General features: G+C 37.4%; 1 protein-coding gene across 2 annotated transcripts in view; it reads left to right on the top strand.

Moving 5' to 3' along the window:
• Positions 1-15,242, top strand: part of MICU2 (mitochondrial calcium uptake 2) — a 173,143-nt gene that overhangs the window by 148,245 nt on the left and 9,656 nt on the right. For both annotated transcript variants that reach the window (XM_028104924.2, XM_028104932.2), the window contains one exon: positions 10,060-10,231. In XM_028104924.2, coding sequence (XP_027960725.2) covers positions 10,060-10,231 — 172 coding nt within the window. The remainder of the gene's footprint in view (positions 1-10,059; positions 10,232-15,242) is intronic.

Genomic DNA, 15,242 nt, shown 5'->3' with positions numbered 1-15,242 from the left:
TGTGGAGGTTCCTCAAAAATTTAGAAGTAGAGCTACCCTATGACCCAGCAATTGCACTCCTGGGTATTTATCCCAAAGACACAGACGTAGTGAAAAGAAGGGCCATATGCACCCCGATGTTCATAGCAGCAATGTCCACAATAGCCAAACTGTGGAAAGAGCCAAGATGCCCTTCAACAGATGAATGGATAAAGAAGATGTGGTCCGTAGATACAGTGGAATATTACTCAGCCATCAGAAAGGATGAATACCCAACTTTTACATCAACATGGGTGGGACTGGAGGAGATAATGCTAAGTGAAATAAGTCAAGCAGAGAAAGTCAATTATCATACGGTTTCACTTATTTGGGGAACATCAGGAACAGCATGGAGGACATCAGGAGAAGGAAGGGAAAAATGGGGGGGTATCGGAGGGAGAGATGAACCATGAAACTATGGACTCTGAGAAACGAACAGGGTTTTAGAGGGGAGGGGGTGGGAGGATTGGTTAGCCCAATGATGGGTATTAAGGAGGGCACGTACTGCACGGCGCACTGGGTGTTATATGAAAACAGTGGATCGTGGAACACCACATCAACAACTAATGATGTATTGTATGGTGACTAACATAACATAATAAAATTAAAAACGGGTATTCTGGAAAAAAAATTTATAGGTAAAAGTTTATAAAACAACTGAATATACTCATTTCCCAGAACTGCAGACAATAAAACTAAATGTATGGATCTATAAAGTATTTATGGCTGAGAACAAAACCCATTAAATATAAACTGAAATTACTATGCTCAGAAATATCTAACCTATTATGAAAAGTAATATGTGTTATAGAATACATTTTTATTTTATTTATTTATTTTTTTTTTTTTTTTAGTCAGGGCTGTCACAGATGTATAGGGGTTTTTGGTAGCACAGATCACATAGTGTACAAGTTAGGAATTTGGGAGTAGTTGATCAGGGAAGACTTTTTGAAGGAAATTGCACCTAAGCTGAATCTTGACAGATGAGCAGAAATTACCCAGGCAGAATTGGTGTGGACAGGAAAACATTTGAGGAAAAGAGAACAGCATGAGAAAAGATGTAGAGGCATGAAAATGTATGGTTCGTAAAGGGAATTACACGCAGCTGAGTGTAGAGTAGATGTAAGGTGGTGTGATAAAAGGTGAGAACAGAGGCTGGAGAAGTGTGTACTTGCCTTCGGAAATTTTTGTACTCCGAAAGATCAAGCTTGAATTAACAGTGGGAGGCCCTGAAGAACTATGCGTGAGGGATATACCTGGTCAGCTGTGCCTGTCATTCTGGCAGCAGAATAAAGGATAGATTTTATGAGAGAGAAGACCATTCAGATATTCCAAATAAGAAATAATGAGAGCCTTGAACTGGTGTAGTGGCAATAAGGATTTTGAAATAGAGGTTTCAAGACCTATTTAGGAGATTAAATTGTAGGGCTTAGTGATTGAGGAATGAGGTGGAATGCATGAAGACCCAAGTTTCGGAGCACCTGGGTGGCTCGGTTGGGCATCTGCCTTCAGCTCAGGTCATGGTCCCAAGGTTCTGGGATCGAGCCCCGCATCGGGCTCCCTGCTCAGCGGAGAGCCTGCTTCTCCTCCTCCCAGCTCATCTCACTCATGCTCTCTGTCACTATCTTTGTCTCTCTCAAATAAATGTAAAAATAAAACCAAACAAAGCCATTATCATCAGCTGTACTTGTTCACACTAATACACCACTCCCCCTTCGTTTTAAGATTCCCTAACCTGGTTAACTTTTTTTTTTTTTTTTTTAGCAATTCTCTAATTTTATTGGATACTTTGAAGGAAACTTTTTTTTTTAATTTTATTTTATTATGTACCTGGTTAATTTTTAAAGTTGTGCTAACTTTAATTTTCTTTAAAGGGATAATTTTATTTAAAATTCTTTACTTTAAAAAAATTTTTTACTAGCATTTCTGTAAATAATGAACTCAGTGAAATTTGTCATGCCATCATGCAGTTAAAAAAAAGATCCAATTAACAACAAATGCTTTATGAAGTTTCTTGGGACGCCTGGGTGGCTCAGTTGTCTTAACTGTCTGCCTTCGGCTCAGGTCATGATCCCAGGGTCCTGGGATCGAATACCACATCGGACTCCTTGCTCAGCCAAGAGCCTGCTTCTCCCTCTGCCTGCCCCTCCCCCTGCCTGTATTCTCTCTCTCTCTCTTGCTCTCACTTGCTGTCTGGCAAATAAATAAAATCTTTAAATGAATGGATTGGATGGATGAATGAATGCAGTTTTTCAAGAACTTGTCTCTTGGACAGAGCAAAGTTCTCCTAAAGTTAAAATTATTATTGTACTAGCTAGAATTGATGATCATAAAATGTCTTTAAAATTTTGCATAAGTCATAAAATAACAGAAAATAGCCTCTGTGTATATATAATGTTTCTAAAAACTTTTCACCAACATACTGACCAAATTAATAATTAAAATTCCATGAAAATTTTTGTGGCCTGTGTTACTTGGAGTTTTGAGTCTGGTTTTTATGGGAGTGTAATGTATCCTCTTCCTTATAAAAAAGATGTTTGTTCTTGGTCTCAGCCCCCTTCTTACAGTTTGTCTGATAAGGGATATTTTAGGAGATATAGCTTATTGGTTTCAAGGAAAGGCAAGGAAGGTGACACAAAATTACAGCTTTTGTGGTAGCTACTTACAATATTTGCCTATAGATATTAGCTTCTCATTTAGAGAAACAGTATTGATTTTGAAAAACACATATTTGTGATTTATACAGACCTGGATTCAAATGCAGAACTTCACCATTTATTAAGTGGGCTTTGTTGAACAAGCAATTTAATCTGAGTCTCCAGTCCAGTCCATTTCTTCATCTCTGAAATGATAATGCTGATATCTACTTAATAAGTTTATATAAATATGTTAATTTATTATGTGATTATATATAATTATAGTGAATGTATTCATGCATAGTTTTTAATATGTTGATTTATATATAATTTCTTATTCTAAACAGGAGTCCAGCTGTAAATTGGCACTTGTAATAGAATATAAGTAGGTGGCTTATCAGAAGATGAGAAAGATGAAGAAAAGAAAAACAATGGTAGTGTCATAAAATGCAGTCAGTAATTAGGCTAGTACACAAAGTGCAAATCATGAGATTCTATGCACTTGCTGAGAATAAACCACAAATTTGACTCTGGGCTTTCTGACAGACAGTATGAAGAGGGATACGTGATCAATTACACAATTCATTGCATCCCTAAGCACTGAGTCTACGTAAGGGGGGAGGGGGCATTTATTCCTCATAGGGCCAGAAAGAAAGTTTCCCATGGGTCCTGTAAAAAAGGACACTGTGTAATATAAAGACTTACATTCTTAACAGTTATAGTAAGACCAGCAACAAATTTCAGATTTCACAGGCTGTTTTTTTATAGCATCTATCAGCAGAGAACAACTAAAATCAGAATTTTAAGCATGGAGGCATACTTCATTTCAGCTTTTAAAATTCAGCTTTTTCTTTAAAACCACTTTACACTTTAATAGGCAAGTACAAGTACTAATAATTAAATACGAAAAATTTAGAAATTGGTAGCAATATAAAAGGGAAAAAGCACTGGACTTGGGATACAAATAGGTGTAAATCCTAGTTATGCTATTTAGCATTTATTTAGCTGTATGGTCTTGGCAAATCATGTACCATTTTTATTCTTTGTAAAAATTAATTTTCTCTAAGATTTTATTTATCTGACAGAAAGAGCATAAGCAAGGGGAGCAGGAGAGGGAGAAGCAGGCTCCCTGCTGAGCAGGGAGCCCAGTGCAGTTCGATCCCAGGACCCTGGGATCATGACCTGAGCCCAAGGCAGCCGCTTAACCAGTTGAGCCACCCAGGTGCCCTGTAAAAATTTATAAAATGATACTTGTCCTGCCCATTTTAGAGAGTTGTAAGTAACTATAAAAGTAAATTTAAAAATTAGAAATCATAACAATTTTATAATCTAATAAAGGAAAAGAGCAGATCTCTAATTCACGCAAATTTCTCCCTTAATCTTTATTCTGTTCTTTCTACTCTTATTTATGTTAATGTCCTATCCCCCACATGAAAAGTCTGAGGTTGATCTGAGAATTAAATGAGGTAACATATTAAAGTATACACAATGTAACACATAGTAGGCACTCAGAATATGTGCCAAACTCTTATCAACTTAAATTATTTTTAGAGTTTCTAGCAGCTTTGTTTCCCAGTTCCTAGATCTCTCTCCTTAGGGAATTTTCTCTGCCTTTTTTCTCTGTTTGCATTTCCCCAGCTCTCTTGGTCAAGATACTTCTTCAGCTTAGAATTTCCTCAGTCTCTTGCCGAAGGCTCCTTAATCCAACTTCTAAAGAAAAAAAATCAAAACTAAAATAAAATTATAGCATATTCATCTTTTTTCCCCCAAGGACTGACCACTTTAAAATTCAGAGAGAAGGATTTTTTAAGTGAAAAGAGAAAACTAGACACCACTTGTATTTTTCATCACAGATGGCAGAGTTGTTTCCACTTTTATTATCAATTTTTGTATTTGAAAATTCAGTAGTAATTGAGAAGTTGTATCAGTTTTATGAAGAATCCCTACCCTTATAAAGTCTTCTGGAAATATGCTAGTAATGTAATTAAATTTACCAACAAATACAAAGTTACAAAGCAATTAATATATATATGATGTGTCAAATAAGAAAAGGGAAAGGCTAGGCTGTAAAAAAAAAAAGCATTCATTTGGGATCTTGGGAATCGCAGCTCAGAAGACAGAAATTAAGGCAGCAACCCAGATTGTGCTTCAAAGAGACAAAGGAGCTTGGGATTTTTAAAGGCAAAGGAGGAATTTTAGGCACATAAGTTGTTTTTTTTATGATTGGTGCTGGCAGGGTGACAGTAACACTATTCCTTACATGATTGGTTGCTAAGATTAGTGCTAGGCAGAAAGTCCTTTTAAGTCCATTCTTGCATGCAGCAGATGTTCATCCTGGATGTTTGCAGTTTGGCAATGATCCAAGTTTAGCATTTTTCTGAGGATTGAGACAGGAGATATGCATAGGCCCTGCTTCTTTAGCATCCTCCCAACTCCATTTTAAGTGACTCTTTTAGCAATGCTTATTCCATTCTATTCTTTTATCAGTAGGAAAAGGTATTGATATATTTAATCAATATTCCAGATTTTGTTTCATGCATTATTTAAATTCTTAAATTATAAATTTAAATTCTTCACACAAAAGAACTTAGAAGTTTCTGGAACAAAAACATCCCTTAGCAACTGTAGACTTTACACTAAGGAAAAAGCAGTTATTTAAAAATCTGTTTTATAGTCCAATAAAACATAAGTTTGTTTAAATCTTTGGGTCAAATTTTACTTTACAAAATATTGATGTTTTTATCTAACTCTTTGGCCCAGAATTCTGATTACGAACTGACAATATACAGAATATCCTGTACTAGATAGGTCCATGGTATGGGACTGTCAGTACGCAGTGAATTTAAGTTAGAAAAAATTCTCAGAAATATTTTAAGTCTATTGTCATTCCACAGAATAATTTAACTGACGTAATGTAGATAGACTACTGCTCTGTTCAGATAGTTCATGTTTTTAATTTCTCAGGAAAAGAATCCATATCTGCATAATATTGGCAGGAATTATCAAGCCAGTGTTAACGCAAACCCAATGAGTACTAAATAGATAATATGTCTGAACGCAGGAGAAGACATGGCAGATTCGGAAATTAGAAGTTCATTGTGACTTAATCAGAAATGTGAGAGATAAAGGTGGGAAGGTCAACACGGGCACAGTTGTGAAGGTTTTTGTGCCATGCCAAGAACAACAGAGAGCTGTGAAGGCCTTGAAGCAGGGAAGTAAGGTGAACATCAGATCCAGCAGATTGGCTAAGGAAATCAGACAAAAGGCAAGGAGATCTGTTAGAGACTATTGCATTAATAGAGAAGAAAGGATAATAATTAGACCAAGGTGGTGGCAGTAGGAACAGAAGGGAAGTGGAGAAATCTGAGGGATTAGTTAGGAGAAGGGACTTAATAGTATTGGTGACTGGATGAAGAGTAAATGAGAAATCTAAGCTACTGCCTGGTTTCTGAGTGGAGCCAATGAAATGTGTGATACCTATTCACTGAGCTAGAGAACACACGTAAGAACAAGCTTAGGAAAGAAAATGATGAATGTAGGGTAGATGTGGTCGGTGGGAGCCAAAGGCAAATTGCAGTGGGTTGAGGAGTGAGTGAGGGGTGAGTAGAGAAAGAAATACAGGTAATTCTTTGAAGGAGATTGACTATAGCAAAGGAAGAGAGGGGGCAGTAGCAGAAAGGGAATGTAAGAAAGGTTTCCCCACATATTTAAATGATGATATGAAGAGGGAAAGACAATGGCAGGAGTGAATGGGAGTCCAGAGGAGCAAGCCTCCTGAGAAGGAAGAACTAGAGAAATATAGGTGGAATTCAGAGCACAGGTAGCCATCAACAGGAAAAGGGACTCCTCCTTTTCACTAGGACAGAAAAGAGATTGGCAGTGGTGAGAATGGGGATGTGTGCTGTTACATTCCTAGAGTGATAGAAAGAAAATGAGAGAATTTCCTAAGTAGTGACCTCTAGTTTCTCTGAGAAGTTGGGGCAAGTCATCTGCTGAGGACAAATAGAAAGCCAGTGGGATAGTTTTGTAGAGAAAGTAAACAAATTGAAATAGCCACCATGTGAAATAAAGAGAGCTCTCTGGCCTAGCAGCAGGGTGTTGGCAGGGTTGAAGACCCAGTTACAGGTGTAGACCATTAATTTCTGCACGTGTCACTGTGCGCAATAGTAAGATTTTCTTCAGGCTGCCCTTGAAGAAGGCCTTCAACAGCCACAGGGAGCTGAGGGTAAGAGAGTGGCTGAAGCAATTTAGTAGCTAATTCTTGATACTAAGTCTGGGCTTGAGTAAGGATGAAAAGGGAGGGTGGTTACCTGCAGACTCAGTGCCATCACTACATGCCTAACATTTGTCTGAGTAATTTCACATCTATTATTTCACCTATCCTTAGAAAGTCAGATAGGAGTCTTCCCTTTTTACAGCTGGAATTTGATGAGATTAAAAAGGGACTTGGTCCAGGGTTACAGGTCTTAGAAATTCAGACCCAGGTTTCTCTTAAAAGGTTTAAATGGTCACAAAGTTTCTGAAAGAATTAGTCCCACAGTTCCCTGGTAGGTGGTTAGGTACACTGAATGGGCTTTCAAGGAACTAGCACTAGACTAGGTGACCAGAGGGATAGAAGATGCGTTAAGTAGATACTACCACATGTCAAGAGAAACTTATCAGTTAATGACAGAGTATGTGGATAAATTTGTGATTTGTTCGGGTTATTGTTTTTTTGGGTTGGTTTGGTTGGCTTTTTACAGTGCAAAGACTGAAATACCTCTTAGCCATTTATATTTTTTTTAAGATTTTATTTATTTATTTATTTATTTATTTATTTATTTATTTATTTATTTGACAGAGCATGAGTATGGGGGGCAGCAGGCAGAGGGAGAGGGAGAAGCAGGCTCCCTGCCGAGCAGAGAGCCCGATGCGGGGCCCGATCCCAGGACCCTGGGATCACGACCTGAGCCGAAGGCAGACGCTTAACGACTGAGCCACCCAGGTGTCCCCCTCTTAGCCATTTAAAGAAAAACTAAAGTATAATTAAGCTCTGTCTGCTGGAATGTCAGTGTTTATTCATTGTTATGAAATCAACAGGTAATTTAATTGTGAAAAATCCATTCTGTATCAGCATATATATAGCTCAGGGGGGAGAAAATGATGCTCAGGCTACTCAGACAACTGTTGATGGCCCTTACCGACTCTGCATCACCACCTCTGTTTTTCCAGTCTCTTTTTTCCTTTTTTCTATTTTCTTTAGGGCCTTTTCTTCTACATTTCTCTTCCCACTGTTTTTGTTTCCCCATTGGCTTTCAGAGCCATACGTTTTGGGAGCTTTTCTCTGCAGTGTAGGTGCCAAAGGTTGGGGTGCCTGATGTAGAGTAGGACCATTACTCGTCAGGGATATACTGCTTATTTGTGAGATCCAGCCTGATTGGTTGTCCTGGGGTGGGGTTTTTACAGAGACACAATATGGACCTTTTATCTGCTCTTCAGCTAGTTTTCAGGTCTTTTTCACAGGGAATTGATCCGTATGTAACTGTAGATTTTGTGTGTATGTGCCATGTTCCTGATGTACTTTAATTCAGAAATGCCAATTAGTTGAGGATGTTCTAAATTCATGAGGAGTTTTTTATAAATTCAAAGATGTCTATAAGCAGTGGTGTGCTAATAAATAAGTTTAACAATCTGCTCTCAGGAAGAGCAGCCTGATTTATAGCATTTGCCAGTGAGTAACGTATATATTCTACCAAGCCAGTTTCAAGCTGTCATACATGAAATAGAGGTGGAAAAACATGTGCACAATGGATTCTCAGAGCTGGTAGGAGCCAGCTCCAGCACCCTGTGACCTAAAAAATTAAAAAAAAGATGAGAATCAGATTTTTTTCCCATTGTTCCAATTAATCCACTAATTTATAATCTATTTAATTTGTTCAGAATGTATCTGGTGACTCTATTTACTATAAATTCAATTCATATATTTATGTCCAGTAATCATGTTCCAAGATTTTCAAGTCATAACAAGATCTATAATTTTAGAGTTAGGAAAGTTGGTTTTCCTAAAATATACTTATGTTCTTCAAAAGTAGTATAGTTAGTAAGATGAAAGTAGCTTAAACCAGACAATGTATAGTTTAACAGCAGTTAAATTTATAATATTTCAACCTCAGGGCCTGAAGAAAAAGAAAAAGAAAAGGAGCGAGTTAGTAATGTGTTTATACCATATTCTCTACTTTCTTAAATTCACTGTGCACTCATTTGCAAGTAAAGCATTTTTTTTAACAATCCTAGTAAGTTGAATTTTCTCACAGTGCATGGTATAATAAAACTCAGTAAAACAAAGGACAAGGCATATCAGTAAAAGGTTTCATCGATCTATCAACCCAAACTGGAAATCTTCATATTTTAGACAAACCTCTGCCTTGACCCAGAAAGACACATGGCATTGATAAATCTGTATATCCTAGTACATTCAGAAAATGTTGTAGGTAACAAACTCTTACCTATCACACAGAAGCCTAAAATCAAACTCCCCCTTCATGCTTTTAAGGTTTATGGGATAAATGTAGAGCCAAAAGCAAGTAGTTTTTGAACAGTGGCAGTTTTTCTCCCACTGAACTGCAATAGACAGATTTTTCACCCCCCCGTATAATTCCATTAAATTGTGACATGACAGATTTTTAACATGTAGAAAGGTGAATAAAACTATTTGCAACATGTTAAAACACATGGAGATAATACTTTTCATATGATTTAGGTTATAAATAAATAAAGTGCAGCATTTCTGAGCTCTTGTTCAAAGATTTTTTTAAATCTGATATCCTTTTAACCTGTACTTTTCTCAGGGAGCTGTTGATGACCGTTTGATCAAACTGCCATGTTTTTATTTTTAAAAGAATGTTGAGTCATTTATTCATATGTTACTGTCCAAATGATTATAAATATTTTTAGGTAAATCTAAGATTTTGAAACAAAGCCATTGACTACATTAATCAACTTTGGTATCTGAAAAATATTAACCATTAATTATGATTAACATTCTAAAAACGGTAGCCCAACTGAATGTTAAGTTTTTCTGATTATGGATAATTTTTCTGTGTTGGAAAAAAATTGTTACAGATACATCAGAGCAACATTTTACATAATTTTGTAAATCTTTATCAGAATATGGGTTGCCAAGTATAATTTGCATAAACAAATAGAGTATAGGGAGTGACAAATTGAAGCAAGTATTGGACTTAATCAGCTTCTCTGCATCCTCCACTCCCCCACTCCTTGCACAGCACTAATACTTTGTTTGACTCAACATTTGAAGAGGCCAGCTACTCAGTAGGTTTTGCTGAAGGTGCTTTGCAATCCTATTTACAATACTAAGTTTGAATGCTACTAGTTCCTTACATCAATTTTATATTTTAACATTTAGATTTATGGAGAATTTACAAACAGAGGTCCAAGAAATGGAATTCCTTCAGTTTTCTAAAGGTTTGAGTTTCATGAGAAAAGAAGACTTTGCAGAGTGGCTACTTTTCTTCACTGACACTGAAAATAAAGACATCTATTGGAAAAATGTAAGAGAGAAGTTGTCAGCAGGAGAGGTTGGTATACCTTTTTATTATGCTTCTGGTAAAGATGAAATAATGTTAGAAATATTTATGTAATTAGGGACACCTGGGTGGCTCAGTTGTTAAGCGTCTGCTCAGGTTATGATCCCAGGGTCCTGGGATCAAGTCCTGCATCAGGCTCCCTGTCAGCAGGAAGCCTGCTTCTCCCTCTCCCACTCCCCCGATTGTGTTCCTTCTCTTGCTGTGTCTCTATCAAATAAATAAATAAAATCTTTTAAAAAATTAAATAAAAAAGAAATATTTACGTAATTAAATAAAGTAACTTACAAATTAACAAAAACCATGTTACTCTCTATTATTTAGTATAAAACCAAGGTGAGAAATGTTCTTTACATACTGTTTTCATATGAATGAATTATTGCCTAAGATAGAATCAGTATAGCAATGAGTTTTGCATTTCCAGTAAAGTCGGGAATAAGAATGTTCACTGTCACCACTATTACTTACTATTGTTCTGGAAATCTTAGCCAGTGCAAATTAATAGGATTAAAGAATATAAACATTTGAAAGGAGCCACAGTTGTCTTTGTTTGCATAGATGTGATTATATATCTAGAAAACCCAAGAAACTCAAATTGAAAAGCCATTAGAAACAGTAAAAATTCAATAAAGTGCCTGTTACAATGCTAATATATTAGCAGTAACTGTCCTGTGAACAAATTGCAAGTTAGAAAATGTATTGGGACTAGTGTGTGTATGTATATGAAGAAATGATTGCCAAACTACTAATAATGATTAATACACTGTTGTGAGATTTTTTGTGTGACTTTTTTATTTATTTTTTATTGTTATGTTAATCACCATACATTACATCATTAATTCTTGATGTAGTGTTCCATGATTCATTGTTTGTGCATAACACCCAATGCTCCACGCAGAATGTGCCCTCTTTAATACCCATCACCAGACTAACCCATCCCCCCACCCTCCTCCTCTCTAGAACCCTCAGTTTTTTTTTCAGAGTCCATCGTCTCATGGTTCATCTCCCCCTCCGACTTACTCCCCTTCATTCTTCCCCTCCTGCTATCTTCTTTTTCTTTTTTCTTAACATATGTTGCATTATTTGTTTCAGAAGTACATATCTGTGATTCAACAGTCTTGCACAATTCACAGCGCTCACCATAGCACACACCCTACCCAATGTCTATCACCCAGCCACCCCATCCCTCCCACCCCCCACCACTCTAGCAACACTCAGTTTGTTTCCTGAGATTAAGAATTCCTCATATCAGTGAGGTCATATGATACATGTCTTTCTCTGATTGACTTATTTCACTCAGCATAACACCCTGCAGTTCCATCCACGTCATTGCAAATGGCAAGATCTCGTTCCTTTTGATGGCTGCATAATATTCCATTGTGTATATATACCACATCTTCTTTATCCATTCATCTGTCAATGGACATCTTGGCTCTTTCCACAGTTTGGCTATTGTGGACATTGCTGTTATAAACATTGGGGTGCACGTACCCCTTCGGATCCCTACATTTGTATCTTTGGGGTAAATACCCAATAGTGCAATTGCTGGATCATATGGTAGCTCTATTTTCAACTGTTTGAGGAACCTCCATACTGTTTTCCAGAGTGGTTGCACCAGCTTGCATTCCCACCAATAGTGTAGGAGGGTTCCCCTTTCTCCGCATCCCCGCCAACATCTGTCGTTTCCTGACTTGTTAATTTTAGCCATTCTGACGGGTGTGAGGTGGTATCTCATTGAGGTTTTGATTTGGATTTCCCTGATGCCGAGCGATGTTGAGCACTTTTTCATGTGTCTGTTGGCCATTTGGATGTCTTCTTTGGAAAAATGTCTGTTCATGTCTTCTGTCCATTTCTTGATTGGATTATTTGTTCTTTGGGTGTTGAGTTTGATGAATTCTTTATATAAGATTTTGTATACTAGCCCTTTATCTGATATGTCATTTGCAAATATTTTCTCCCATTCTGTCGGTTGTCTTTTGGTTTTGTGGACTGTTTCTTTTGCTGTGCAAAAGCTTTTTATCTTGATGAAATCCCAATAGTTCATTTTTGCCCTTGTTTCCCTTGCCTTTGGCAATGTTTCTAGGAAGAAGTTGCTGCGGCTGAGGTCGAAGAGGTTGCTGCCTGTGTTCCCCTTTAGGATTTTGATGGACTCCTGTCTCACGTTTAGGTCTTTCAACCATTTGGAGTCTATTTTTGTGTGTGGTGTAAGGAAATGGTCCAGTGTCATTCTTCTGCATGTGGCTGTCCAATTTTCTCAACACCATTTGTTGAAGAGACTGTCTTTTTTCCATTGGACATTCTTTCCTGCTTCGTCGAAGATGAGTTGACCATAGAGTTGAGGGTCCATTTCTGGGCTCTTGATTCTGTTCCATTGATCTATGTGTCTGTTTTTGTGCCAGTACCATACTGTCTTGATGATGACAGCTTTGTAATAGAGCCGGAAGTCCGGAATTTTGATGCTGCCAGCTTTGCTTTTCTTTTTCAATATTCCTCTGGCTATTCGGGGTCTCTTCTGATTCCATACAAATTTTAGGATTATTTGTTCCATTTCTTTGAAAAAAGTGGATGGTATTTTGATGGGGATTGCATTGAATGTGTAGATTGCTCTAGGTAGCATTGACATCTTCACAATGTTGGTTTTCCCAATCCATGAGCATGGAACGTTTTTCCATTTCTTTGTGTCTTCTTCAATTTCTCTCATGAGTATTTTATAGTTTTCTGAGTACAGATCCTTTGCCTCTTTGGTTAAATTTATTCCTAGGTATCTTATGGTTTTGGGTGCAATTGTAAATGGGATCGACTCCTTGATTTGTCTCTCTTCTGTCTTGGTGGTGGTGTATAGGAATGCCACTGATTTCTGTGCATTGAATTTGTATCCTGCTACTTTACTGAATTCCTGTATGAGTTCTAGCAGTTTTGGGGTGGAGTCTTTTGGGTTTTCCACATACAGTATCATATCATCTGCAAAGAGTGAGAGTTTGACTTCCTCTTTGCCGATTTGGATGCCTTTGATTTCTTTTTGTTGTCTGATTGCTGTGGCTAGGATTTCTAATACTAGGTTGAATAGCAGTGGTGAGAGTGGACATCCCTGCCGCCGCATTCCTGACCTTAGGGGAAAAGCTCTCAGCCTTTCCCCATTGAGAATGATATTCGCTGTAGGTTTTTCATAGATGGCTTTTATGATGTTGAGGTATGTACCTTCTATCCCTATACTCTGAAGAGTTTTGATCAAGAAAGGATGCTGTACTTTGTCAAATGCTTTTTCTGCATCTATTGAGAGGATCATATGATTCTTGTTCTTTCTTTTGTTGATGTATTGTATCACGTTGATTGATTTGCGGATGTTGAACCAACCTTGCAGCCCAGGGATAAATCCCACTTGGTCATGGTGAATAATCCTTTTATTGTACTGTTGGATCCTATTGGCTAGTATTTTGGTGAGAATTTTTGCATCCATGTTCATCAAGGATATTGGTCTGTAATTCTCCTTTTTGATGGGGTCTTTGGTTTTGGGATCAAGGTAATGGTGGCCTCATAAAATGAGTTTGGAAGTTTTCCTTCCATTTCTATTTTTTGGAACAGTTTCAGGAGAATAGGTATTAATTCTTCTTTAAATGTCTGATAGAATTCCCCTGGGAAGCCATCTGGCCCTGGGCTTTTGTTTGTTGGGAGATTTTTGATAACTGCTTCAATTTCCTTAGTGGTTATAGGTCTGTTCAGGTTTTCTATTTCTTCCTGGTTCAGTTATGGTAGTTGATACATCTCTAGGAATGCACCCATTTCTTCCAGGTTATCTAATTTGCTGGCATAGAGTTGCTCATAATATGTTCTTAGAATTGTTTGTATTTCTTTGGTGTTGGTTGTGATCTCTCCTCTTTCATTCATGATTTTGTTGATTTCGGTCATTTTTCTTTTTGATAAGTCTGGCCAGGGGTTTATCAATTTTGTTAATTCAAAGAACCAGCTCCTAGTTTCATTGATCTGTTCTACTGTTCTTTTGGTTTCTAGTTCATTGATTTCTGCTCTGATCTTCATTATTTCTCTTCTCCTGCTGGGTTTAGGCTTTATTTGCTGTTCTTTCTCCAGCTCCTTTAGGTGTAGGGTTAGGTTGTGTATTTGAGACCTTTCTTGTTTCTTGAGAAAGGCTTGTATTGCTATATACTTTCCTCTCAGGACTGCCTTTGCTGTATCCCAAAGATTTTGAACAGTTGTGTTTTCATTTTCATTGGTTTCCATGAACTTTTTTAATTTTTTAATTTCCTGGTTGACCCATGCATTCTTTAGTAGGATGCTCTTTAGCCTCCATGTATTTGAGTTCTTTCTGACTTTCCTCTTGTGATTGAGTTCTAGTTTCAAAGAACTCTGAAATGGTGGTCTGTGGTCTGAAAATATGCAGGGAATAATCCCAGTCTTTTGGTACCGGTTGAGACCTAGGATGTGATCAATTCTAGAGAATGTTCCATGGGCACTAGAGAAGAATGTGTATTCCGTTGCTTTGGGATGGAATGTTCTGAATATGTCTGTGAAGTCCATTTGGTCCAGTGTGTCATTTAAAGTCTTTATTTCCTTGTTGATCTTTTGCTTAGATGATCTGGCCATTTCAGTCAGGGGGGTGTTAAAGTCCCCCACTATTATTGTATTGTTTTTAATGTGTTTCTTCGCTTTTGTTATTATTTGCCTTATATAATTGGCTGCTCCCATGTTAGGGGCATAGATACGATTGTTAGATCTTCTTGTTGGATAGACCCTTTAAGTAGGATATAGTGTCCTTCCTCATCTCTTATTACAGTCTTTGTTTTAAAATCTAATTTGTCTGATATAAGGATTGCCACCCCAGCTTTCTTTTGGTGTCCATTAGCATGGTAAATGGTTTTCCACCCCCTCACTTTCAATCTGAGGGTGTCTTTGGGTCTAAAATGAGTCTCTTGCAGACAGCATATTGATGGGTCTTGTTTTTTAATCCAATCTAATAGCCTGTGTCTTTTGATTGGGACATTTAGCCCAT

The sequence above is a fragment of the Eumetopias jubatus genome, unplaced genomic scaffold (assembly GCF_037043125.1).
Source record: "Eumetopias jubatus isolate StellerSeaLion01/CBP00866 unplaced genomic scaffold, mEumJub1_p1.0 scaffold_3, whole genome shotgun sequence".
In the NCBI taxonomy this organism is placed as follows: domain Eukaryota; kingdom Metazoa; phylum Chordata; class Mammalia; order Carnivora; family Otariidae; genus Eumetopias; species Eumetopias jubatus.
The sequence above is the reverse complement of the archived record's forward strand: the minus strand, read 5'-3'. Positions and strand labels throughout refer to the sequence as shown.